The sequence below is a fragment of the Bos grunniens genome, chromosome 22 (genome assembly GCF_055505025.1).
Source record: "Bos grunniens cultivar Pamir isolate PY7600 chromosome 22, Bosgru_T2T1.0, whole genome shotgun sequence".
Taxonomy (NCBI): Eukaryota; Metazoa; Chordata; class Mammalia; order Artiodactyla; family Bovidae; genus Bos; species Bos grunniens.
Genome location: NC_141186.1, coordinates 18,129,104 through 18,154,862, shown reverse-complemented (window position 1 = coordinate 18,154,862; position 25,759 = coordinate 18,129,104). Strand labels below are relative to the sequence as shown.

The 25,759-nt window shown below is 47.7% G+C and overlaps 1 protein-coding gene across 9 annotated transcripts in view; it reads right to left on the bottom strand.

The window, feature by feature from the left end:
• SSUH2 (ssu-2 homolog) overlaps positions 1 to 25,759 on the bottom strand; it is a 114,569-nt gene that overhangs the window by 67,996 nt on the left and 20,814 nt on the right. For 3 of the 9 annotated variants that reach the window (XR_015151097.1, XR_015151101.1, XR_015151104.1), the window contains 3 exons: positions 24,714 to 25,543; positions 19,900 to 20,057; positions 18,489 to 19,208 (listed from right to left, as the gene is read on the bottom strand). Coding sequence is in view for 2 of the 9 variants with exons in the window: in XM_086366612.1 (XP_086222738.1) it covers positions 25,397 to 25,543 (147 nt within the window). In the remaining 7 variants the exon portion in view is untranslated. Of the gene's footprint in view, positions 1 to 1,054; positions 4,122 to 18,488; positions 19,209 to 19,358; positions 19,406 to 19,899; positions 20,058 to 23,913; positions 25,544 to 25,759 lie in introns of those variants that run through there. The other 6 variants (XM_086366612.1, XM_086366613.1, XR_015151098.1 and 3 more) reach the window with 5 other exon arrangements.

The window sequence follows — 25,759 nt, the reverse complement described above, 5'->3', positions numbered from 1 at the left end:
GGTCTTCTTTCTTTCTCTTGTTGCAGATGACTTCCATTGTAAAAAGTCTTGGCTATTTTAATGAAATTTATTCCTAAATTGTTAGTGCTAATATAATTTCTAAAAATTTCATTTTCTAATTGTTTACTGCCAATACATAAAAACACAATTGACTTTGATTAGCCTTAACCGGAAGCCACATACATCTACCCTGAACATGCATTTTCACTGTTCAGTCAGAGACATGGGGAGAAAATGGAGAATGTAGGGGTTCCCCCTCCAGCTCTCTCTCCTGCCCAGGACTTCATTGTCACTTTTCAGTAGCCCCCAGAACCAAGCTCTGATCCCCCAGCTAAAGATATGGCAGGATTTCTATTGGAGTTTTAGGTACAGTTTATTGCACCATGACTGCACCCTACCTTCAAGCTAAAGCCATAAACGCTGCAAACTACTCAATGCTGGGTCACTTCCTTCAAGCTTTGACCCTCTCCAAAATCTACTTACTCTGTGCACTTTACAGAGTCTTCAGGTCCTGATTTTCCATCTTATTCAGAGCTTATAGTTATTCTCTGAAGGAGGATCAGCTGGTTAAGAGCCTAGTCTACCATCCCATAAGTGCAACTCCTTATTGATCTTAACACCTCTGATAGAACAAAAAAGTTAAAAAGAAACATATAAAAAATAAAATAAAATAACAACTGTTGGCAAGGATGTGGAGAAATTGGAACCCTTGTGCTTTGCTGGTAGGAATGTAAAACGGCACAGCCACTGCTGAAAAGTTTGGCAGTTCCTCAAAAAGTTAAGCATAGAACTATCATACAATCTAGCAATTCTCCTGGGCATATACCCAAGAGAATCAAAAGCTGAGACTCAAGGAGACACTCGTATACCAATGTTGAAAGTGACGTTATTCACAACAGCCAATAGATGGAAATAACCCAGTGTCCATCAACAGATGAACGAATAAACAAAATGTGGTCTAGATACAATGGGGTAATTTTCAGCCATAAAAAGGAAGGAATTTCTGGTACATGCCGTTTGCTAGAGATGTCATAACAAAGTACCACAGACTGGGTGACTTAAACAACAAGAATTTATTTTCTTCAGTTCTGGAGGCTAGAAGCCCAAGACCAACGTGTCAGTAGAGCTGATACTTCCTGAGAGCTGCGAGGAAAGGATCTCCTTGGCTTTTAGATGGTCTTCTCCTTGTATCTTCACATGGTCTTCCCTCTGTATAAATCTGTGTCCAAATTTCCTTTTCCTGTTAGGGACACTGGTAACACTGGATCAGGTCCCATCCACATGGCCCGATTTCAGCTGAATTACCTCCGTAAAAACCCACTCCACAAATACGGTTACATTCTCAGGCACTGACTGTCAGGACTTCAACATATAAATTTTCACAGATGGAGGGAGGAGGGACACGAAACTCAGCTCTAACATACAACAACATGGACAAAACTTGAAAATATTACATAAGCCAGACACAAAAAGACAAGTATTATGCAATTCCACTTATATGAGGTACCCCAAACAGTCAGATTCATAGAGACAGAAAGTAGAATAGAGGTTAACAGGGGCTGAGGGGAGAGTGAATGGGGAGTTAGTGTGGAATGGTTACACAGATTGTCTTTGGGATGATGAAAAGTTCTGGAAATGGATAGTTACGATAGTTGTACAATATTGTGAATGTACTTAATGTCACTGGGTTATATGGCTAAAATGGTAATTTTGTTATGCATGTTTTACCATAATAAAAAAGAATACTTCTATAAAAAATCTATAGGAAGAAATTATTCCCTATGTTTCTTTCACATCTGAAAATGGATGGAGTAGTAGAGAGCATTTCTATTTTGTTTGTTTCCTGAGAAGAAATTTTAATTTTCTATTTTTCCCCCTTTGTACCTCAATATACTGACACCAAGTGACACCATTATTTTAAGACAAGAGTGAAAAGTGAAAGTCACTCAGTTGTGTCCAACTCTTTGCCACCCTGCAGACTATATAGTCCATGGAATTCTCCAGGCCAGAATACTGGACTGGGTAGCTTTTCTCTTCTCCAGGGGACCTGCTAAACCCAGGGATTGAACCCAGGTGTCCCACAATGCAGGTGGATTCTTTACCAGCTGAGTCACAAAGAAAGCCCAAGTATACTGGAGTGGGTAGCCTATCCCTTCTCCAGCAGATCTTCCCGACCCAGGAATCGAACCAGGGTCTCCTGCATTGCAGGTGGATTCCTTACCAACTGACCTTTCAGGGAAGCCCTTAAGATAAGAGAGAGGTTGTTAAAAGCAAAATTAGAAAGAGAAAACAGTTTCTGAACAAGTCTTTTTAAAATTAAGTTAAAAGTTAGATCTTCCTTTGGAACAGTGGGTCATCAATAGCCCAGGGTGAAATAATTTAATTTCAATGGTTCCTTGAACTCTCCCAGGGTGGTCAGCTGGGTGTCCTTTTACCCCAGTAAGATTCCATCTTTCGGACTGCAGACTCAGAAGAATGATTTCTCTCTGTGTCAAATGTCACTGTTACCCATTTATAGAACACAAAATGTCGTGGTCCCGGGAGTTTGGCATATGAAGACAAGCAATTTGTGTTTTGGACAAGACATCTGGTACAAGGCATTTTCACTTAATATTTAAAACCACCTTGAGAGAATTATAGCAATCCTTACTGAACAGATAGGAAAACAGGCCTTGGTCTTCCTTCAGGAGCCTACACACAGCATTGGAAAATGGATGTATATTATAAACTATTTGCAGAAAAGTTGTAGCCTTTCCTCTGATGGTTCCAAAATAATTGCCTTTTCTTTCCACTGGAGAAATAAGAGGCAAAGGAGATATATATAATATATCTGTATGTATTGTAAATCTTAAATATTTGCTTCATCACCTTATAAACCATGTCACTTTAGGCAAGTTACCTCACTTTCTTACACTTAGTTTTTCTCAACTGTAAAATGAGAGAAAATACTAAAATTTGACTGGAACTTAGGAAGCATTTGATAACTATTAGCTAGTGTTATTATTATAAAGGTGGTTATTCTTATGTTCTCAGCAGTATATCAAGGGCCATAAGCATATTATTATGTTTCCTCTCTTTCTACAGATATATATCTTTCTATTAGCACCCATCTATCGCATCTAACTCAATCATCTCAGCAACTCTGCAGAACTGCTTCTCTCAACCCTGTCGTATCACAGGGAAATGGAGGTTTTGAAACATTAAGTACCTTTCCCAAAGTTTGCACAGCTTATTGGTTTAGACATTCAGGGTCAAGGTTAAGGAAAAACTGTGGCTTCGAAGTCCCAGTTTCAACACTGGTTTGTGACTGTCACTGGACCTTCTCCAACCTCTGTTTCCTCACCTGGAAAATGGGAAAAACCGATCCCTTCCTTCTCTATGTCCTTGCTGTGGGTACCATCCGAGACTGTTGGCTGTGACACCCGGAGTCACGATAAAAGAGTACTCAGGCTTCCTGGGAGGCCCACATCTGTTCTATTCCAGGCAACACTCCCAGTTCCTAGTACTTTGAGTGGGACACAGTAGGTACGCAATTCAAAGAAGCCAGAAGAATGGGCAAATTAACTGTTTTGCTCCAAGCAGAAGATTCCTGAATAATTCTCCAAATCCCAGTGATCCTGTGGTCCTCAGAACAGGAGCCTGGGAGGATGATCAATCACCATGTCTGTCCCAGGTCGAGCTGTGATTCCAAAGAGGAAAAACGGACCCCAAGTTCCCGAGGCGGGGCGTGGGGGCGGAGACACCTTTACGTCAGCAGCAGTTGTGGCAGAGGGAGGAAGGCCTGCTATCTTTGCAAAGGCTCTGGGTGCTGGTGCCCTGCGTGCTCACAAGGCCGCCTCCACAGAGAGGGGAGAGTCTCTGGATGCCTCACAAACTGAAGTTCACAGTGAAAGTGCGTGCCAGTTTCATTCACGGCCTTATTTTGGCAGTTCAGAGCTCAGCCACCCTTTCAAGGTCCACGCTCAGGTCATGGAGAAAAGCATTCTGAGTCACTCACTGGCTGCCCTGTGGCCATCCCTGTGTTCAACTTGGGTTTTTCTACTCCTCTCAGCAGAGATTAAAGTCTCATTTAGTTTTCCACTATATCCTGGAGGATGCATGTATCTGACAATGAGTCGTGCCTAGAAAAATGAAGAAAACCCTCCAGAAGCAGCCATTTATTTGTTTGCAGATAAAGCTGCAAAAGAACCTAATTAAGGCTTTTATTTTTCACTTAGGTTCAGTTTTGAAACACTCCATTACCAAGAGCCCAAAGGAATCTGCTTTCAGAGTCCTAAGGACTTGAGCAGCTAGACTGGGAAAAAAAGGAGCTGGGAGTCAAAGAAGATGCAGGCTGCCTTCCAGAGATGGGGGCAGAGGTCCTGAGGTTGAAGAAGAGCCCCTTGCCACCAGGAGAGTGACTCTCCCGGTCACAGAGACAGTCACTGACAATATTATGACACCCACACAGCCCACTGTGCAAACTTAACTGCAAGTTATTTTTAAAAACTGTTTAAAAGCTGCAAGGTGCTTAGTCCTTCAGGCCTCAGTCTTCTCATCCATAAATGGGGATCATAATGCTTGCCTACATCAGAGTTGTTCTCAACAGTCCAGCGATATGATGAGCAACAAAGCAATTTTCACAGCCACTGCTGTGACGGAGGTGCTGCTATTAACCTCACTTTACCTATGAAGTAAAGGGGCTTCTCTGGTGGCACAGATGGTAAGAAGTCTACCTGCAGCGTGGGAGACCCAGGTTTAATCCCTGGGTTGGGAAGATCCCCTGGAGAAGGAAATGGCAACCCCCTCCAGAATTCTTGCCTGGAAAACCCCATGGGTGGAGGAGCCTCATGGGCTACAGTCCATGGGGTCGCAAAGAGTCGGACACGACTGAGCCACTTCACTTTTCACTTTACCCGTGAAATAAGAAGCCTTAAAGAAGGCCTCCAAGCATATGAAAGATTAAATAATTTTCAGAAGCATGAATAGAATTCCCAATTATGTAATTTGAAACACACACACACATATGTAAATTCACACACTGCGATGAGTTTAAGTCAACTATAAAGTTAGAGGGCACTCTCCCCACGAGCACCTTCACTTCCGACACCAACTGCAAACTCAGGGTGGTTCCCAAAACCCTCAAGCTTGCTAGAAGAACCCACAGAACTCATGAAAACTCTTAGACTCACAGTTATGGTTTATCACAGGGAAAAGATACAGACTGAAATCAGCCAAGAGAAGACGTGCATAAGGCAGAGTCCATGGGAAAGGTCAAAGGTGGAGTTTCTACTGCGGGTCACCGACAGTTTACTCTCCTGACATTCACACGGGCCACCACACACAGAGTGTCTCTAACAAGAGACACTCACCCAAGCCTCAGAGTTCACAATGTCCACTGTGGTGCCATTACACAGGCACAGCTGACTGACTGATTTATTGATTCACTGATTGACTGCCCCACGGTTGGCTAATCTGCAGGTCATCTAGTAACTGCGTGACCCGAAGCCCGCACTCTGCATCATCCAGTTGGTCTTTCTGGCGTGGCCAGCCCCACCCTCAATCACCCTGTTATATCTGGCTGACCCAGGCAAACAAAGATCACCTTCCAGGAGCCAAGGGCAAAGGCCAGACCTCCTTTGGGGCGAGGCTAAACTCTGTACTACATATACACACATATATTTGCTTGTATTTACACAGATAAGTATATAAATGCCTAGAAGAGAGATTAGAAGGAATCTTACACACTGGGAACGGTCAGAATAGAATGAAGTGTAACCTAAATGTTTCACTGTCTTGTTTTTTTTTTCTATATTTCTCTATTTTTTTTTAACTCTTTTCTGGTGAGAATATATTCACATATTACTTGTGAGAATAATTACCTTTAAAACTTCAAAGAATAAAGAAAAAGAGAAAAGAAAACAAAGTCTATTGTGGCCGCCGGGCTGGCAGTCTAAGGCATCAGGTCTGAACTGCCTCCTCATCCTATAAATAGGATGAAATCTGCTGACTTGACCTGGTATGGAATGGCCTGGGCTGACTGTGTCACAGAGTTCGGAGTTGGGAAATCCTAATGAAATGGTGCACAGCTGGGACCCAGGAGGAAGAGGAGGGAGAGGAAGGTGAATCCACAAGAGAAATGACTCTCGGACAAAAGCCCACTTAACACGCAGCAAGGCTGCACGTTAACTGGCAGCCAGGCTGGGCTGAGTCCTGGGAGGAGACACGGTCAGTGGCTGGGATGGTGAACATGGACTTCACATCTTGGCCTTGAAAACGGGTGAGAGAGGTAAAGGGCAGAGGAGCAGGAGCAATCACCCCCACCTTGATGGTCCTCCACCCCAAATCTGACCCAGGAACCCAGGAGGAGTCAAAGCCCCAAGCCCTGCCTGTGTGGCACCCCATGGCACCGATCTGTCCTCCTCTCCCAGCCACACAAAAGCTCTTCCAGCTCAACACCCCAGAAGCTCCCTGATTTCACCCAACCTCACAGCACAGGTCAGGACAGGCCCTGGCCACATGTCCTGGTCATCTTCAGGATAAGCTCCCAGACCTTGCTCTGTGGGGCCCAGCTGTCCCAAGCAAAGGCAAGGCCTGTGGTTTTCTTTTGAAAGGCTGTTGCATTTTCCCTTCTGAAAAGACTTCCTAATAAACCCTAGCAGCAAAGAAAGGCCAATTTGCACAGAGTTACATGCACGAGAAACATAAATGAAAATCATTTGAAAGCATAATTCAAGCACCCTATGGAATCTATATGATTCATGTTCTCCAACTTTTTTTTTTTAGAAGAGTAGGATTCTTTGAAAGAGTTCATAGTGCTATTAGAGGCATAACAATGAAGTTATAAATACAATGTCTGCTATATACTGGGTACCACACTAACTCAATTAATCCTCACAATTAAAAATTGCAAAGTGCTACCCCCATTTCACAGATGTGGAAAACTGAGGTTCAGAGAAGTTAAGAGGCTCAACAGCACACAGACAGTGAAAGGAAAAGTCATAATACAAACCCAAGGCTGATGTGAGAATCTGTACTCTTCCCAGAAGGTCCTAAGAGTTCCTGGCTCTCTCAGCTCAGAGGAAGTCCTGGTTCCAGTTTATTACAATAAGCTGTAATTTATCAGGCTTTGTTGTCAAATTCAGCAACATCTTGAATCCCAAAATGACCTGGACTGACTGTAAGCTCACCTATTACAGGGACACATTTTCCAAACCAAAATACAAGCCCAGAGTCTAACAGATGAGTTATATTCTCCTTCAAGTGTGAAGTCAATGTGGGAAGGTGTCATTTGGACACCAAAATATGATGATTCCAAGGACAGTTCAATGGTTTATGAAGACCATAGGGGAGAAATTCAGGCACTGGGATTACCCAGAAACCCCATGTTCCCATAGCATCCTGTGTGCACCTTGGGCCCACCTCTCACCAGATGCTGGTGATTGACATGTGTCTTGCCCAATGGCTTGCAACCTGGAGGACAGAGGCACCTGGGGCAACATTGAGTTCAGTGAGGGTACTGAAAGAAAGGAGAGAAAGGAAAGGAAGTCAGAGAAAGTGGGAAAGGAAGGAAAGATAAGAAAAGTAAACCAGAAAAATGTAAGACCTACAGTCACTCTAGTTATAAAACCACTGAGTCCAGTCCCTGGAAAAGGTTCCACGGGCAAACAGACCTGTAGGTAGGAGGCTCCTCTTTTCCTGCATCTGTCACTCCTGATGCAGCCCTTCCTGGTGACCTCAGCCAGCAGCCTAGAGACTCCAGAACCTGCTGACCAGCCCCCAGGACCACACAGGCAGTGCTGCCTGAGGACCGCCTCCCTCGGGTTCCCACGGCCACCTGAAGACCCGGTCCTCCACAAAGATGATGAGGACCACCAGGAGCAGGACGGGTGATCAGGCACAGGACAATCCCCATCCCTGCTTTAACACTATGACAAGTCACTTGCACAGGGATCGGGTGAAGACACAGACTATCTGGATCACAATCCAGCTCCCCCAAGCACCCTGCAAGTGGATGAAGAAATAGGAGCCAGATGATGGAGCCTGTAAGGTGTTGAATGACCACCCCCTAAAAGGGCACTGACTGATGGCTTCACTGAAGCCTGACAGGGACGCACGTGTCCAATTCCACAGGTCATGCTTCTCAGCGACAGGTGAGCACAGGGTGGGCAGCACAGACCCGACAAGGGCTGCCAACTTTTAAGAGAATTAGGACCCCAACATAACCAGGCAGCCTGGAGCAACAGCATGGATCCAACAAGGCGCAACTCTAATGGGACAGATGCTTGAGAGCCCTGCACTCGGGCCCCGAGATGCAGCTGCCCAAATCCCAGAGGGGGCTCAGCGCTTGACAGCCGCGGGTGTGAGGAAGTCGTGGGGTTGGGCCATGCGTCAGGAGCAGAGGTGTCTGCCAAGCAGGGCTGTGACGGTGGCTGTGCGAGAGTCAGAATAAACACAGTGCCTGGCTCCTCTCTGCTCCAAGCAGCGCCTCCGAGGTCCCTCCACTTTCAGAAGGACAGCAAAGAGCTAGTACTCATCCAGGAGAAAATGGTGACAACAGTGGGGCAGACGGAAGCCACGTCATATGAGCAATGGTGGAAAGAGCTACGTTTAGCCTAGAGAAGCAGCTCGGGGGACAGGAGAGCGGCTTTCCAATATCTGAGAGGCTTTCCAATACCTAAGGGCTGTCACAAGGGAGAGGGATTTCAGCAGGTTCCATGTGGCTCCACAGGGTGAGACTGGGAGATGGAAGTGGCATCAAGGCAGACTGGGCTGTGCAGAAGTCAGGTGCAGTCCAGCAGTTTGAGGTGTCTCCAAAGAGAATGAGCTCCCCGTCATTGGAAGTAATCAAGTACCAGCAGAATGACCACCTCTTAGGGGTACTGGGAAGGGTATCGGTCAGCTAAGATGACCCCTGTGGGCCCTTTCACCTCCAAGTTAAACCTTTCCTGGGAGACCTTAGGAGGAAAGACCTATTTCTCTAGCAGGGTGTCTCTAAGGGCCTTTTCCTTAAATTCTCTGGCTAAAGGCAGGAGCCAAGCACTTTCAACAGCTGCCATCCCACTGATTCCTTTTCCTAAATTAGGTTCCCTGGGGCCTCACACCGGCTGGAGCCCAGAGACAAGGACCCTACGTGCTCCAGAAAGTAACTAAGTCCATGATATCATCAGTGACTTGTCCCAAGAACACCGAAGCCCCAGGGGCAGAGGGCCAAGTTCCTCAAATTACCATTCTTGTGGCAGATTTTGGCCTTTTGTCCCCATGGGCTCAAGTCTCTGCAAGGCGACACATGCCAAACAGCGCCCGAAATAGAGTTGAGTGCCGGGACACAGGCTGGCACCCAGGAAGGGGACACCCATTCAAGGACACGAGGGAGGCGGCCTCTAACAGCCCTGCCCACCTCTCCCTCCACTGTCGTCTGCAGTTGTTTTCTTCTGAATCAGCCAAGCAAAGTCAGGGGTGGGAGACACTCCTCCCCACCAATAGGAGGGGGGCAGGAGACACCCTGAGCGGGGCAGGACTGGCGAGTCTTGGGCCTCTGCTCAGTCTCAGTTCCCCCAGCAGATGAGCGAGCGCTCTCAATGCGGTAGGCATCCTGCTACAGCTATCCATTCTACCAATGGGAAAGGAAAGGACTAACAAGCCAGCAGATACTCTCTCGCGTCGCACTGGAGGCAACTGGAGTCCAGAGAGGTTCAGCGACTTGGCCAGGGTCACACAAGGCCTCAGTGCAATTCTTAAACAGAAGTAGGTCCACGAGGCCCAGAAGCACCAAGGAGGCCTTCTACCATCCAACCCACCAGCTCTCTCATCTCTGGATCCTCTTTTTTCAAGGAATCAGAATGTGTTGGGAATCAAAATTCCTAAATACATAGAAAATGTAAAATCTCTGGGTGCCTAAAGGAGGTGGGTGGGATCTGAAGAGCTTGGGGTTTCCAAAGACAAATTTAGCTCCTTCTCAAATTTCCGTCTTTGGATGACTGTCAATCTCGGGAAGATGAGAGAAGAGACGGAGACAGGTAGGGGCAGGAGAAGCAAAGTGAAGACGCTGCCAAACTGGGCACAAAGCCTCAGCCAAACAAACCAACTCTGCAGAAATCTGTGCATCAAGTAGCAATTGCATATAGTTCCATCTAACACACCAGGAGGTATCTGTGGATGAAATAACACACTTCTAGGATTTCCTTCCAAATTACCTAGTGGGATTAACAGAAGCAGAGGAGGTGATAAGAGATGAAATGAGACCGGCCCTGAGTTAGTAACTGCTGAGTCCAGGCACTACATACCAGGGGCTCATTATACTTAACATTCTCTCTACTCTTGTACATGATTAAAATTTGCTCTAAGATTTAAGAAAGAGACGTTGCCAATATTTTGAGCATCCCTGCTAATGTCATGGCCTAGAAAGAGAATCTGTAAAGGATGCAAATATTTTCCCAAGGTCAATTCTGGTGTCTGTGATTATGTTAGTGCTTATTAGTCTTTCTGGAAGGCATATGAGCACATTCCTACTGAGCAGGGCAGGGACTAAGAAAAGCATGCTCATTAAAGACACGACCAAAGAGCTATTCATCCTCACTTTTTTTCTTTCCAGGAAGCCAATAAGCTGGTTTCGGCCTCCTTCAGGGGAAGGAATTGTCTCTGCGGAAGCTCCTAGAAGGTATGGGGGGGGGGCGGTTCTCATCCCTTTAATTGCTTCCTGGTGATCTCAGAGCTGGGCTATTGTGCCCTGGCTCCAGTGATGTCACCAGTGAGCCTGCTTTGGAGATTCCAGCAACCCCTCCACAGAGCCTGGCCCATCCAAACCCAGTTGCTCAGATGCCTTCTCTAAATAGAAGGCTTGTATGATGATGCCTCCCATCTGCCTGCTTGAGGAAGCCACCAGGCCACACCAATTAATCCTGAGCTAATTTTTACCTGTGTCCACCTGTCAATGTCAATTTCCACAGGTCCTGAATAATGCAGCCACGTGGTGTGCTGATGGGACAGCCTGACTAGGGGACAGGACTGTCCATGTTCTGGGGTGAGTTCCCCTGGAAGTTCAGGGATGGCTCTCGTGGTCCACAGACCCAGCATGAAAAGACCCAGGCCCACACAGCAAGAGATTTACCATGTGCTACTCTCAATTCTCTATATGTCACACTGGTTACTGCAGGAGAAAGTAGCCACTGCCATTCACTTTGCTGCCGTTAAGTCTTTAACATCCTTCTATTAGATTGGTGCAAAAGCAGTTGCGGTTTTTGCATTGTTGAACTTTGTTGTTTGATACCAGAATACATTCCTAAATAAATGTGGTTATGTTACATATCATTTTAATGCATATTTCTCACTTTATTTTTTTGATAATGACTTATTACTTGCTGTTTATTTTAGACTAGTGAAATGATGTTAGACAAAAAGAAAATTCAAATGGTTTTCTTATTTGAGTTCAAAATGGGTCATAAAGCAGTGGAGACAACTTGCAACATCAACAATGCATTTGGCCTAGGACCTGCTAATGAACACACAGTCCAGCAGTCATTCAAGAAGTTTTGCAAAGGAGACAAGAGCCTTGAAGATGAGGAGCACAGCGGCTGGCCATCGGAGGGTGACAGTGACCAACTGAGGATCGTCGAAGCTGATCCTCTTACAACTACACGAGAAACTGCTGAAGAACTCAACGTCAACCATTCCACAGTCATTCAGCATTTGAAGCAAACTGGAAAGGTGAAAAAGTTCATTAAGTGGATGCCTCATGAAGCTGACCAAAATTCCAAAAAACTGTCTTTTGAAGTGTCATTTTCTCTTATTCTACACAACAACAAACTAGATGGTGACATGCTACAAAAAGTGGATTTCATACAACAGTCACTGACAAGCAGCTCAGTGGCTGGACCAAGAAGGAGCTCCAAGGCACTTCCCAAAGCCAAACTTGCACCGAAAAAGGGTGACGGTCACTGTTTGGTGGCCTGCTGCCTGTCTGACCCACTACAGCTTTCTGAATCCGACAAAACCACTACCTCTGAGAAGTATGCTCAGCCAATTGATGAGATGCGCTGAAAACTGCGATGCCTGCAGCCAGCATCCGTCAAAAGCAAGGGCCCAGTTCTCCAAGACAACACCCGACTGCACGTCACACAACCAACACTTCAAAAGTTGAGGGAACTGGGCTACGAAGTTCTGCCTCACCCTCCACACTCACCTGACCTCTTGCCAATTACCACTTCTTCAAGCATCTCAACAACCTTTTACAGGGAATACATGTCCACAACCAGCAGGAGGCAGAAGATGCTTTCCAAGAGTTTGTCAAATCCTGGAGCTCAGATTTTTATGCCATAGGAATAAGCAAACTTATTTCTCATTGGCAGAAATGTGTTGAGTGTAATGGTTCCTATTTTTATAAATAAAGATATGTCTGCCTAGTTGCAATGATTTAAAACTCCTGGTCCAAAACTGCAATTATTTCACCAAGTGAAAGTGAAAGTCACTCCGTCGTCTGAAAGTGAAAGTCACTCCGTCGTCTGAAAGCGAAAGTCACTCCGTCGTCTCCGACTCTTTGCGACCCCAAGGACTATACAGCCCGTGGAGTTCTCCAGGCCAGAATACTGGAGTGGATAGCCTTTCCCTTCTCCAGGGGATCTTCTCAATCCAGGGATCAAACCCAGGTCTCCCGCATTGCAGGCAGATTCTTTACCAGCTGAGCCACAAGGGAAGCCCCAAACCAAGAACAAACCTCAGGTTTAGGGTCCCTGCAGGAAACAAGATCCAGCTAAGGCTGAATGACTTTGATTTCCACCATGTTTAATTCTACAGCCACTGCCCTTTCCATCATGTTTAATTCTGTAGCCACTGGATGTGACACTGGCTTCCCATGGACAAGGCAAAGAAATGTTAAGTGGATACAATTCAAGAGTTCTGCAAAGTGTGATGACACAGACAGATTTAACAGGGAGCTAAAGAAGTCTGCATGGGCCCTTCTTGCATCCACCCCAGGACCACTCCATACAAGTGACGGTGTGAAGAGATCACAGAAGACAGGGAAGCCCATCTCAGCTGAGTGGGATTAAGCTACCCTACCGCCAACTTTTCAAAGTCTACAAAACCACAGAACCATCTGAAAATATTTTGTTTGTGTGTGAGTGTGTGTGTGTGTGTGTGTGTGTGTGTTTTCTCAGTTACCAGGCCTAGAAATCCAGAAGTCACCCTGACTTTACCATCAAAACCCACTTATCATCCCCATCCCTGTTAACCCCACCCATTATCACCATTATTAGCATCACCATCATTGTCTTCACCATCATCAGCATCAGCAATAGATAAATGACATTTACAGAGTGCTTCCTAAGAGCCAGGCATTCATCAGTGAATCCTCCCAACACTTGACAAGCAGAGATAATCTCACCCAGCGTATCCTGCACATAATGAAACAGACCGGGAGAGGTTAAATGACTTGCTCATGTTTACAAACCAACTCAGTGGTGGAGTCAGGATTCGAACCCAGGTTTGCCATCAGAGACCAAGCTCTTCATCACTGAATTTTCCTGCCTTTAATGCAATCAACCGCTAACCTAGCTTAGACCTTCAGCATTTCTTTCCTCGTTGTCAATACTATTGATACCTGATCAATCTTCTTGCTTCCTATTGACCACTCGTAGGCCCACAGGAACCAGGTTATCCACTTTTCAGTCACCAGCTTGCTGTATGTAACACTCATTCTGCCCCAGACTCACCTGCCTAAAATCTCCCAAATGGGCTTCACCACTGGATCGTAAAAACTCCCTACACCCATTAGGGCTCATTGATAGAAAACAAGACAAAGATGCTAGGTACTTCAAGAAAGGAAGAAAGGCAAGGGCAGGGAATATATTGGAAAGACACTAAGTAGCTCGCTTATGCTAAGCATGGAGCCAAAGATATAGTAAGCACTCATCCCAAGTTTGTTGGGTGGAAAATGAAAGAGAGAATGGGACTTCCCTGGTGGCTCAGAGGTTAAAGCATCTGCCTGGAATGCGGGAGACCAGGGTTCAATCCCTGGGTTGGGAAGATCCCCTGGAGAAGGAAATGGCAACCCACTCCAGTACTCTTGCCTGGAGAATCCCATGGAGGGCATGGAGCCAAAGATATAGTAAGCACTCATCCCAAGTTTGTTGGGTGGAAAATGAAAGAGAGAATAGAGACCAAATAGGGCAAATTGCTTGGTGAACATCCTTTGCTCGTAATCCAATTTGGAATTGCTTTAAAAGCCCCTAGCAGATGAGGCTCTGGGCTACACATACCCCTTCCCCACTACTGCCATCTGAGTTGGAAGGATTCCCAGAAAACCTTCATAAAATCACAGGTAAAATAAGTAAAGCACCAGCCTAGAACCTAGAGATTTACACCTCAGTCCTGGCTCCACCACTCACTGGGTGGCATTCTTGGGCTCAACATGTCTCCTTTCTCAGCCTCAGTTTCCATGTTTGTACGATGGTCATGTCTAGTAACTCCAAGTTCCCTGCGCTCAGAGGGGAAAGCGATAGAGTGTCATTGCATAAACCCTGAGTAAGTCCAAACACAAGCTCTGCAAATCAACACTCTCAATCATATTTTGGAATTAGTATTAAAATAAACTCTACCCAGCCGTGGGAAATAATGCGGCCATGATGGCAGCTACAGGAAGAGGGCTTTGTTCGAGGGAAAGGCAGTCCTGGGTTTCCAAAGCTGCTGCTATTATTATAGCTAAGTGCATTTACAGCACCAGGGCAGCAGGAGGAAGTTGACAATTTAAGATGAATGAGCTGGGACCTAGCCACCATCCAGCAAGTAGACTGTACAGGAGAATATATATTTTGGCCCTGTGTGTGCAGAGACATGAACACGAGTGTGTGTACACTTGATGGAAAGGCCCTAGTGAACTTTCCAGCAGTAACTCGCACAGAGGAAGTGTGGAGGAAGCTGGGACTGAGGGGTCCAGTATCTGCTTTTTATGTGGTCACTGATTTTGCATCAGTGGTCGCTGCAGCCCAGGCGTCCTGCTTCCACAGCCAGGGTGTGCCTGCTCTCCCATCAAACCCCCACCCATGAATCCTTGCTACCGCACACCCTGCTTCTCCTCCAAGGGGACCCTCGGTCTGCTGGTGGCGGCTGTCGGTGCCCCTGCGTCCACAGGAGGCAGGTGCAGACACGCTCCTCCACGTGAGCACAACATGCAGTGTTTTTTGTTCTAAGTGGATTGGCACCAACCCACCCTCAACCTGCCAGAAATCTCCTGTGTTCTTTAGGCTCAAGCCCAAGGTCATCATATCACTTTCCAGGGAGCCATGGAACTGGACCCAGAGAGAAGGAACATCTGGAAAGTAGAAAATGGACACATGTTACTCTTGGAACCAAAGCAGCTTTCACCCACCACACAACAGGCGCCAGGCTCACCTTCAAGACCAATACCAACAGACCAACAGACACAGAACCAGGGGGAGGGGCCAGGATCTGGGGAAGGGCCAGGCTAGGAGCAGGGGTGTGGGGAGAACGGGCCCTGAAGAGAGGCCCTACCAAACTCCCCACAGGCAAAGCTATGTTGGGATTTGCACCCTCCTAGGTGACTGGCAGGAGAAGCAGGGCTAGTAAAGATTCTCTGCAGGGCCTCAGTATACAGCAAGAGTCTTAAAAAGATGTATATAATGTTGCACACAAACCCTGTACTCACAATTTTGTGTTTCTGCATTTACATCTGACATCTCCTCTGGTGTCTGATCCTGGGCCAGGCCCTCTTTTCACTCCAGCTCCTTCAATGCTGCCTTCTCCTTGACGTATGACCTTGAACCACTTAGAGCCTCAGTTTCCACACCAATGACTTCATCCAGTAAACCTCAATTCCCCACTCTCTGTGTCTTATGACTCTGGCTGTTCCCAGCCTCTATGGAAGGAGGACCATTCCATGAAGGCCGAAGGGGTCCCAGCCCTGATGACATTTCAGAGTCACTCTGGTATTCTGAGATTCACATGTCCAAGTGACCATGGCCACGAGGGGCAGCAGGGCTGCCAGGACACCCCTGGAGAGCTCCTATCTGTGTCTGCTGTAACCGAAGCCAGCTCTTCACTCGTCTGAGTGAACACAATGCAAAACTCAACCCTTTATAAACTTTCAAGAGAAATGCACTGACCCCAGGTGGGTTGGTCAGAATCTGGCAGGAAACAGCCAGGGTAATCAAAACGAGCATCATTTAGGCCATGTTTAACAGAAGGACATTTTGCAAAGGTATGGGCAGGGTGCAGAGACACCCCAGGAGATCACGTGCTTCCCTGCCATCAGCACAACCCCCCAGCACAAGGTGATGGGGATGTAGGAAAACAAATAGCCTCCCCACTACCACTGCTCTCCTCCTTCTCCCTGATGCCCCACTCAGACATAAATGGGGGCACCCCACTGGCCAAACCCAAAGCTCCCTGTTGCCCAAACCCAAAGAAAGCCAGAGGGCAAGGAGCCCATGCAGGATGGCCTCGCAGGGTGAGGGAAGTAGAGAGAAGAGACGCCGCCCACCGAGCACTGGGGGATTTCTTAATAATCTTTACTGGCGACTCATGTGTTCACAGGGAAGGAAGGCCCACGTCACCCAGCACCCTGAACTTCCCTTGAAAAGCTCCCCACCTGACTACCTGAATCATCAGGGCCCTCTCCTCTCAGCAGTGCTATCTCTCTCCCTCTCTCCTGCCCTTCCTCTGCCTGAGGGTCAGCTTTCAAAGCCAGTCACTCCCTCCCCAACTTCAAACCCTAACTTCATACCTCTCCCTCCTTCATTATGCAGAGCAATTTACAGAGCATCCTGCCCTCTGGTCCAAGGGGTCATCCACGTCTGACCTCCCAACCGTACAGCGCCCTCCCTGAGAGGCAATCTGGCAAATCATCTTCTTGTCTCCTTTCACGTTTCTGTCATTCCTACTGTGCAGTTCAAACTCATTATCAGCTGCAAAGCCTTGTTTGGGGAGTGTTGCAAGAAAAATAATTTCCCCTAATTGATCTGGGTAAACATGTGTCTGTCAATACAAATCCCATCCCTTCACGGATCATTTGCTGTGTCTCCAGCTATCCACCCCAGGGCAATGCTAAGGAGGCTGGATCCATCTTTGAGAAAGCTCTCTCTGAGTCAAGCTGGAAGAAAGGAAAAAATAAGCAGATGCTTCAAGCCAGGAGGATTTCTTGTTGTCATGATCAACTCTGGTCTGCTCCCCTGCAAGAGTCCAGATTCCCTCGTCTCCACCAAGAGTCACTGCCCTGGAGCCCCCGGCCCACAGCTGCCCATCACCACACCACACTGGCCCCACAGCCTGGCTTGTCTGCATTCACTCTAAGTGAGGAGGCTGCTTTCTGCCCCATTTGAGGACAGCATGTGTCACTTAGAGGAGACTGGCCCTCTGTCTTCCTAAGCACCTCCTCCCTTGGAGGCAGATCGACCATCAGCGGACGCTGTTCATGGCAGGAAAGAAGCAAAATTGGGAGTCTGATTTTCCTCCCAGTTACTGACTGAGCTGAGGCCAGTGTAGACGGAGAGCCTCCAGCCCGCCCCCTGCATCCTCAGAGGGCACTCTGCACCCAGGTCTTCATCAAGTTCATGGGTGACATTGAACAGGCACAAGCTTACTGTCTCTGGGGAAAGAGGTTGGCTGGGGGATGCCTCACGTCCAAGGTGTGCACAAATCCCACCCTGGTTGTTGACTGTGTTGCTGTGTAGATTCCCCAACCCCTTCTGGGAATGGCACCCAGATTTTCCTAAGGGAACCAGCCGTTCTGAGTTCTGGATCCAGGAGGCTTCCACAGGGCAGGTCCCAAGCCCTGGATCCAGGCCTCGCCAACCAGCTCACTTCATCCGCCAGCTGTCAGCTGCTCTGCTCACCCGCAGGAGGGCCGGGGCCTCGCCCGGTCTCGCACACACTGGGAGGCACGCCATCCATGCCGGCACACCGCCCCGCACCCAGGACTCAAAGACAGCCAGCGTGATTCTAGCTTTCCTGTTACGTGACGGTGGTGGGTGATTTAAAGTCTCTGCGCTTCAACCTGCACACCTGTGAGACGGAGATAGAAAATGCCCCTCCTTATAGACAAAAGAGAACCTGCCTACACAGTTGGCACGAATGTAAATTGGTGCCGCCACTATGGAGAACAGTATGGAGCTTCCTCAAAAAACCTAAAAATAGAGCTACCATATGATCCAGCAATCCCACTCCTAGGCTTATATCCAGAAGACAGAAATTCTAATTTAAAAAGACATATGCACCCCAATGGTCATAGCAGCACTATTTACAATAGCCAAGACACAGAAATGCCCACTGACAGATGAACGGATATAGAAGGTGTGGTGTATCTATATACAGAATATTACTGAGCCATAAAAAGAGGGAAATAACACCATTTGCAGCAACACGGATGGATCTAGAGATGAGCGTACTACGCAAGTAAGTCAGACAGGAAAGACAAACATCACCAGGTACCACTCATCCTTGGAATCCTACAAAATGATACAAATGAACTTACTTATAAAACAGAAACAGACGCAGAGGTGGAAAACAAGCTTAACATTTACCAAAGGGGAAAAAGCAGGGGAGGGATGAATTACAATGTAAATAACACACACATACTACTATATACACAGATCTACTCTATAGCACAGGGAGCTCTACTGAACACCTTGTAATAACCTATCATGGAAAAGAACATTAGAAAGGATAGATGTATAACTAAATCACTTTGCTGTACACCTGAAACTAATATGACATTGTAAATCGACTATACTCCAAAATAATAATAATAATAAAATTAGAGTTAATAATAAAGTTAGAGTTAAGACTTTAAACCAGGAGACTGCTTTTGCTAAACAACACAGCCCAGTTTAGGAATACCTTAAATAATCAATAATAAGTGTTGGAAGATTAAATTAATAATGTTAAAGAAAAAAAGTCCCTTCTTCCTAAGATTGCTGAGATTTAGGGTCTAGCACATACAAAAGCTCATGATAAACTTAGTAAAAGCTTAACAAAGATTTGTCATCATTATTCCCAGTGGCAATCAGTGAAAAGGCAAAAGGGGATTGGGCAGAATCACAGCACCTGCCAAGGCCTGACGAGACGAATCCCACTGGGCTCTGTAATATGACTGAGGTGGGAAGAGACAACAGTTCTGTTAATGTAACAAAGTTCCAACGCTGGGCTGGGTCTCCTGCATGTTTGGCCATGAGCTCCCAAGGTAGATGCTTGGAGTTCTACCAGATCCCTGGGGACATCTGAAACAAAAACAGGCAGGAAGCACAGTATCTCTCCCTCTGATTTCTTCCAGGAACCCAGGGTACCACCAAGGAGGGCAAGGATCACACTAAAGGGCTGTCCAGCACCCAGGGAGGGGGGTGAGGAGGAGCAGTGAGTGACTGAACTACCTGCCGTCACAAGCCACTGCCTAGCTCAGAGGGCGTCACCAGCAGGCCTGGGGACAAGGAGTAACAAAGGCTGAGTCTCCTGTTGCATTTATTCCTGTCATGATCAAGTCTACCTCCCCACCAAACCAGACACAGCGTGGGCTCTGGAGCCAGACCGCCCATGTCCATGTGTCTAAATAACTGCTTTTCCGCTGAACATGGGACTTGGATTTAACTTCTACAGGCCTCAGTTTCTCCTTTGTCAAGTGGAGTTTGGGTTCAGACGTCCCTTGCAGGACTCTCATCAGAGGACACGTCAGGAGTCAAGAACAGCCTCTGACACATGGGTGGTACTCCCGAAATGTTCACTATTATTTTGAAGACAGAGAGTCCTCAAGGCAATATCAGGGCCTGATCCACCTTTGCTTCCCTGGTCCCTTAGATCCAACAGCTAATGTGCTGACCTACAGCCCTAACTTCCAGTCTGGCATCTCAAGTCTGCTTTCCTAAATGTCCCTACTGATTTCCACGGTCTCTTTTTGGAAGGAGAAAGCAGTTTTACCTGGAGTCAATGGATAACGGAAGATATTCTACACCTCTGAAGAAAATTTCTGGAGCCACATCGAGTTCCCCGATAGCCTGAGGACTGCTGAGAGACCCCACAGGGTTCTGGTGCAGGAGAGACCCTCCAAGGTTTCATGTGTGTGCGCCTGCTGCCCCCTGGTGGACAGAGTTAAAGTGAGCAGGAAGTCTTGGAAACAATGAAGGCTGTCCTTGCCACTCCTTACAGGAGGAATATCTATGCAGAGTTTTAGTTTGCGAAGTGCTTTTCCGTTCAGCATCTTATTGTTCATTGTTGTGTTTGTGTTGGTCGCTCAGTCATGTTCGACTCTGTGACCCCATGGACTGTGGCCTGCCAGGTTCCTCCATCTGAGCCTTCAAACAACCCGCAAGGGAGGGAGGGCAGGAATTCTCCCCCACTTCACAGACAAAGAAACAGGGTTAGAGAAGGTAAGCCCATGGCAAGCTAAGGAATGAAATTTCAGGCTCAAAAATCTGATTCCAAAGCTATTCTTTTGACTCCAAAAGTCAGTGTCCTGTTCTGACCATTCATAGAATCATCTTGGGCACTGGTTAAAATTACAGAATCTTAGCCACCAATACGCCAAATACCTAGGGCTGTGAGTGAGAATCTGCATTTTGACAAACTTTCTAGGTGATGGTAAGTAGAGTCAGGTCCAGATACTCCAACTGGCTTTTGAAAATCACTGCCTGGTTATCACATAGCCTCGGATTCTGTGCTTAGACACCGTTCTAAGTCTGTGTGAGCTGCTAGACTGGGTGGCTGATGAACCAAAGAAATGTATGCCTCATGGCTCTAAAGACCAGAAGTCCAAGGTCAAGGTGCCAGCATATCCGTGTGCTGTGCAGGAAGGGCCTCCTTTTTAGCTCACAAACAGTCGCCTTTTGGCTTTAACTTCACATGACAAGGGAGCTCCCTGGGGTCTCTTTTAAGGGACACTGATCCCATTCATGACAGCTCTGCCCTCATGACCTAAACACTTCCCAAAGGTCCCACTTCCAAACACCATCACATTAGAGGGTTAGGATTTCAACATATGAATTCTGAGGAGACATGCAGTTTATAGCACCCTCCCTCTGCTCTGCCCCCAATGCTAAGGGTCTAATCTCTTCCTCCCAACTTTGGCCTCTCCCTGGATCTCATCATACTAAGAGCCCAAATCATCTGAGAACTCATTTGCCATGCACACTATTCCTTGATGCTCCACCCCCATAATCCTAGGGGTCAGTGTTCCCATCTTACAGTTGGAGGCCTCTGGGCCAGTACAGGTGAGCTGTAAGATCTGAACCCTGGACTGTGACCATGGAGACCACACGGTGTGGCTCTGTGCCACGCTACCCTGTCTCCCCAGCAGAACTCCCATCCTGTGTTCCAGCCCCCTTAAAGCCCTGCCTGATTTTCTGATCATGAGACAAAAACAAACTGTCACTAAAATGACACTGACTCATTTGGGTCTAAAAGATGAGCTGCCCACGTCCAGGTCACATCTTTCTTTGAGGTGGAAATCCCATGGCTAAATCCCATGTACTCCTACAGCATGGGGACCCAGCTAGAGGGAAGGTACCCCAAATCTGGATGTCCTTAGGCTGCTCCAAAGTACAGGATAAATATCAACTGCTTAGAGAACCACTAGACAGAACATCTACGGTGCTGGTCTCTATGCATGTTTCACTACGAGAAATACGCATTCAGAAAATAAGCTCAGGTCAAAGGTTTAATTCTCTGAAGAAAAAAAGAAACAAAAGACAGAAGGTTCCCAGGACTGCCCCGCGGTCTGTCAGAGAGGCGCCCACCTCCCAGAACAGGAGAGAGAGGCGCCTGGCTCTAGTGTGTTCCCAGAGGCGGGAGGAAGGAGGTGAGGAGGGGGCACTGTACGGAAGGCCTTTGGGGCCTCCAACCACGGCAGCTCCTGTTGGCCTGTGAGCCTGGTGTGTGTGTCTGGGTCCCAGAGATTTCATTTGAGGGAGAAACGGTGAAATTTTAAGAGGAAAAATAAGAAAAGGAAAAATGGGATCCAACCTTCTCCTCGGAGTATAAACCTGAAGGCCCAGAGGGAGGTAAATGGACTCATCCAGGGCACACAGCTGGGAGAGGCCAGACTGGAATCAAAACCCGGTATCTGTGTTAAATCAACGCGTGGCACCTCCATCTAGCCCGTGGGTCACGCTCGGTGGTTTTCTCCGATACAGGCCACACTCACGTAATGCAATGATGGGCAAGACCCAGGGCGCGGGGAGGCGGAGACCAGGCACAGCAAGGGCCGGCACTTGCGCATGCGCCCTGGGAGACAGCGAAGAGGCGATGCCGCAGGACGCAGCCTGACCTCGGGGTGAGGGGAAAATGACCCAAGGAAGCAGTGTGTGGGGGCTGAGCTGAGCAGGGGAGCTGATGGAACACATGTCACTCACAGTCACTTTGGTGCACGAGCTCCCGCTCTCTAGTCACCCGGAGAGGCACCGTGACAAGCATTCAAGCACTGACTGCCCCCAAAAGGAAGAGATGTCCTTTCTAGGTACTGAGCACCTACCTACACAGAGCTCTGCAGTCTGATCTGTTTCCAGTCTGCCCTGCAAAGCAAGCTGTACCACCCCATCTCACAGAGGAGAAAAATGAGGTTAAAAGAACTGCCCAGTGTCACGAAGCTGATAACAGGTGGAACCAGAATTTGAACTACAATGTATACGGTCTTTCCACAATCCCTGCCTATGAAATGTAAGCAAGCAGAGACTGGAGTTTAAGCTGAACGCCCCAGCCACTGAATCTAGACAGGTCTTTCCTGCTGAGAAATATAATGCCACAGTCCTGACTTAGAAAACACAGTTCTCTCATGGCTGTCTATATCAAGGGCTGCCCATGAATTTGAAATTGAAGTTGGCTGAAGTACCACAAGCTGATAGGTGTTGAAGGCTGGGGTTAGGGAGCTACAAAGAATGACAGGGACCAGGAGGGAGAGAGGACAACCAGGTCAGGGAGAAAGTCCCTCCTGCCTTCTAAGGAGTGATCCTCCCAGCCTGGCAAACACACACATGCAATACACACAAATACACACACATCATGCATGCACACAAAACATACATATACCATGCACATGCATATATACACATGAACATACTCGTGCACACATCTATACACACATGCACATATACACACATGCTTGTATCCACCACCACTGCCACCACCTTGGCCCTTAGGCTTCTGCATCTTGTAAAGCCACCTGACTCTCACATGGATTCTCTCGTTTTCCTCCACTTGCAGACAGCCTCTCCTTCCATCCTATAGTCTGAGGGCAGAGACATCAGATGTCTGGGAAACCCTCACCAAGCCCTGCATGGCTCTGGCCGCCGGGCAGAGGCCCAGCGTCTGTCAGTGACTGTAAAGGGCAGGGCTGGTGTTCTCCTTTGGCAGGTTTGTAAAGAGAAACCTAGCCACTGCATCTGCTGTGCTTCCACAACTGAACCGAACTGGGACCAGAGCCACAGTGTACAGCGGCCAGTGCAGGGGTTAAGGCCGCCCTCAAATTCTGCACTCTACCCTCCAGGGACTTTAACTGGTCTGGGGCGAACAGTGACAGCCAACTCAGCCCTAGGGTAACAGGCAGAAAGAGCAAATTAAGTCAGATCCTGGCCACAGCCAAAGTCATGAAAACAGATCACACTGCAGGGGAAAACACACACCAGTTATCAAACAGCCAGAGGACCCAGTGACCATCTGAGATTTTGCCAGAACCACCAGAAGCAAGGATCCCTGTGGCTGCTGGTTCACAGGGGCTCAATTAGAACAGTACCCCCATGACCCAGTTTATTCCAGCTGGATTTTCTCATTGGGTCTGGTTCGCATGCCAACAGCACATATGAGCTACACGGCCTCAACTCTAACATACTCAAGGTTCCCTTTTCACCCTACAATGACACTTATACACAACCCACTTACATCCCATTTTTAAAGCAATTTAATGCCCAAACTGAAATATAAAGGAGAAATGAGAAGACAACAGTGGTTTAATACATGTATTTTGATCTGTGATGCTCAAGCACATGGCCCGAGGAACTCCACTGAAGGCAATGGAGTTACAAGTGTGGACTTAAGGGAGAGGATCAGAGCCATTTCAAACAAGACATACCATAAAAATCAAATAACAGAGGTGAACACTAAATAAAAATCAGCGTTGCATTCATAAGACCTTGTCGAAGTTCTCTGTGGGTGTCGGCGGGGTATTTGCCAGCCTTGTAACATGTGGAATGATGCTCCGCTGTGTGAACATCCCTGAGCACTGCCGGACACCCAGCTCTCCTGGACTCCGTCCACCAATGAGAGCAACAACCAAAAACCATCCCTCCATTTGTACAATGCCGCGGGGGAATGGCCCCAGCCTCCCCCTCCACGTCAAGCCTGGGGGAGCAATCCTCTTCCAGGTGGAGGCAGGAGTTGGAAGACCGACAGGGGCATCTGAGCACTCACAGCCAGGCTCACGGTGCCTCGCGCAGCCCCTGACCCAGCACTCCAAAGGTGACCAACCGGGCATTCAGTGTGTGGGATGTGCCCTCCCCGCTCCCAGCGTCCCTGCACAGGACAAGGTATGCAATTCTCCTTATTCTCAGTGGGCCGGTTGTAAATTCAGCATGTGATACAGCAACCTGCATGTATCCTCTAAAACTCTCTAAAATTTACCCATGCACAGACACCAGAGTAGAATGAGCATACAGACCCTTAGTCTACCCAACAAGCAGACTTGTTCTCCAGTCTTGGAGCAGATCTCTATGTCCTTAATTAGGGTGCACATGAGGGGTGCTTACCCTGAGAGCCGCCACGCTGTGAGGAAGCTCACGCTGCTTGGGGAGGCCACGTGTAGGTGTTCCAGCTGACAGTCGCCATCAACCACTGGATATCTGGGGGAGCCAGCCTTCAGATGATGTCAGCGCCCTTGCCCTTGAGCCACCCCAGCCTTTGAATCTTCCAGATGAGGTCCCAGACATCATGGAACAGAGATAGGTCATCACGCAATAGCAGCATCTGAATTTCTGACCCACAGAATGAGGAGTAAAATTCTGTATGCTTTTGCCTGAGTGGCATTAAATGGCAGCAAATTTCCATGTATCTTTCAACAATTCAAGATCACTCAGCTCCACAAAAGGCCCATGCTAGCAGACACACACCAGAACTGAGACTGACCCAGCAAAAAGCAAAATCAACCCCACACTCAATCAGCACTTTAGTTCAGAGGCCAGAGGCAAAGCCCCTGGTTTAAGTTACTCCTCCTAAAGGAATGTGTGTCGATGAATTCTTGAGGGATAAATACAAAGTGAATTCTGCCAAAGGGGCTCCAGAGGGACTTGTGGCTAGACAGAGGAGCCGCATTCTCCGGAAGGATACCCAGGGGTTTGTGACTGTCAGAGGAGCCAACAGTGAGTGACCTCAGAGACCTCGGCCGTCCTCGGGGCACATGTGAGTGGCGGGCTCTGGGGGCAGCTGTGTGGTGTCAGATGATGGTGCAGCCACAGCAGTATCTCTCGGGGTAATCTACCAGATACACCTGGCGGTCGGTGCCATAGATGTAGTAGACGTCCGTCTTTCCTTGGTACCAGTAACGAACTTCTGTGAGGGGGATCAGCTCCAGGGTCTGGCGCTGAGGAAACAGTTGGCCAAAAAGAAAACCTCAGTGTTCTGTTCAAGTCACTCACCTCCTCAAGAACCCTCAGTAGCTCCCTCCTGCCTGCAGGAGGAAGCTCATGCTCTGGAGTTGCCATTTTGGCCCAGACCTGCCTTCCAGATGTATCTCCTCCTAGGCTCCTTCTCTCACCCGAAGCTCTGCCCCAAACTGACTTCTCATCTTTAACCATCA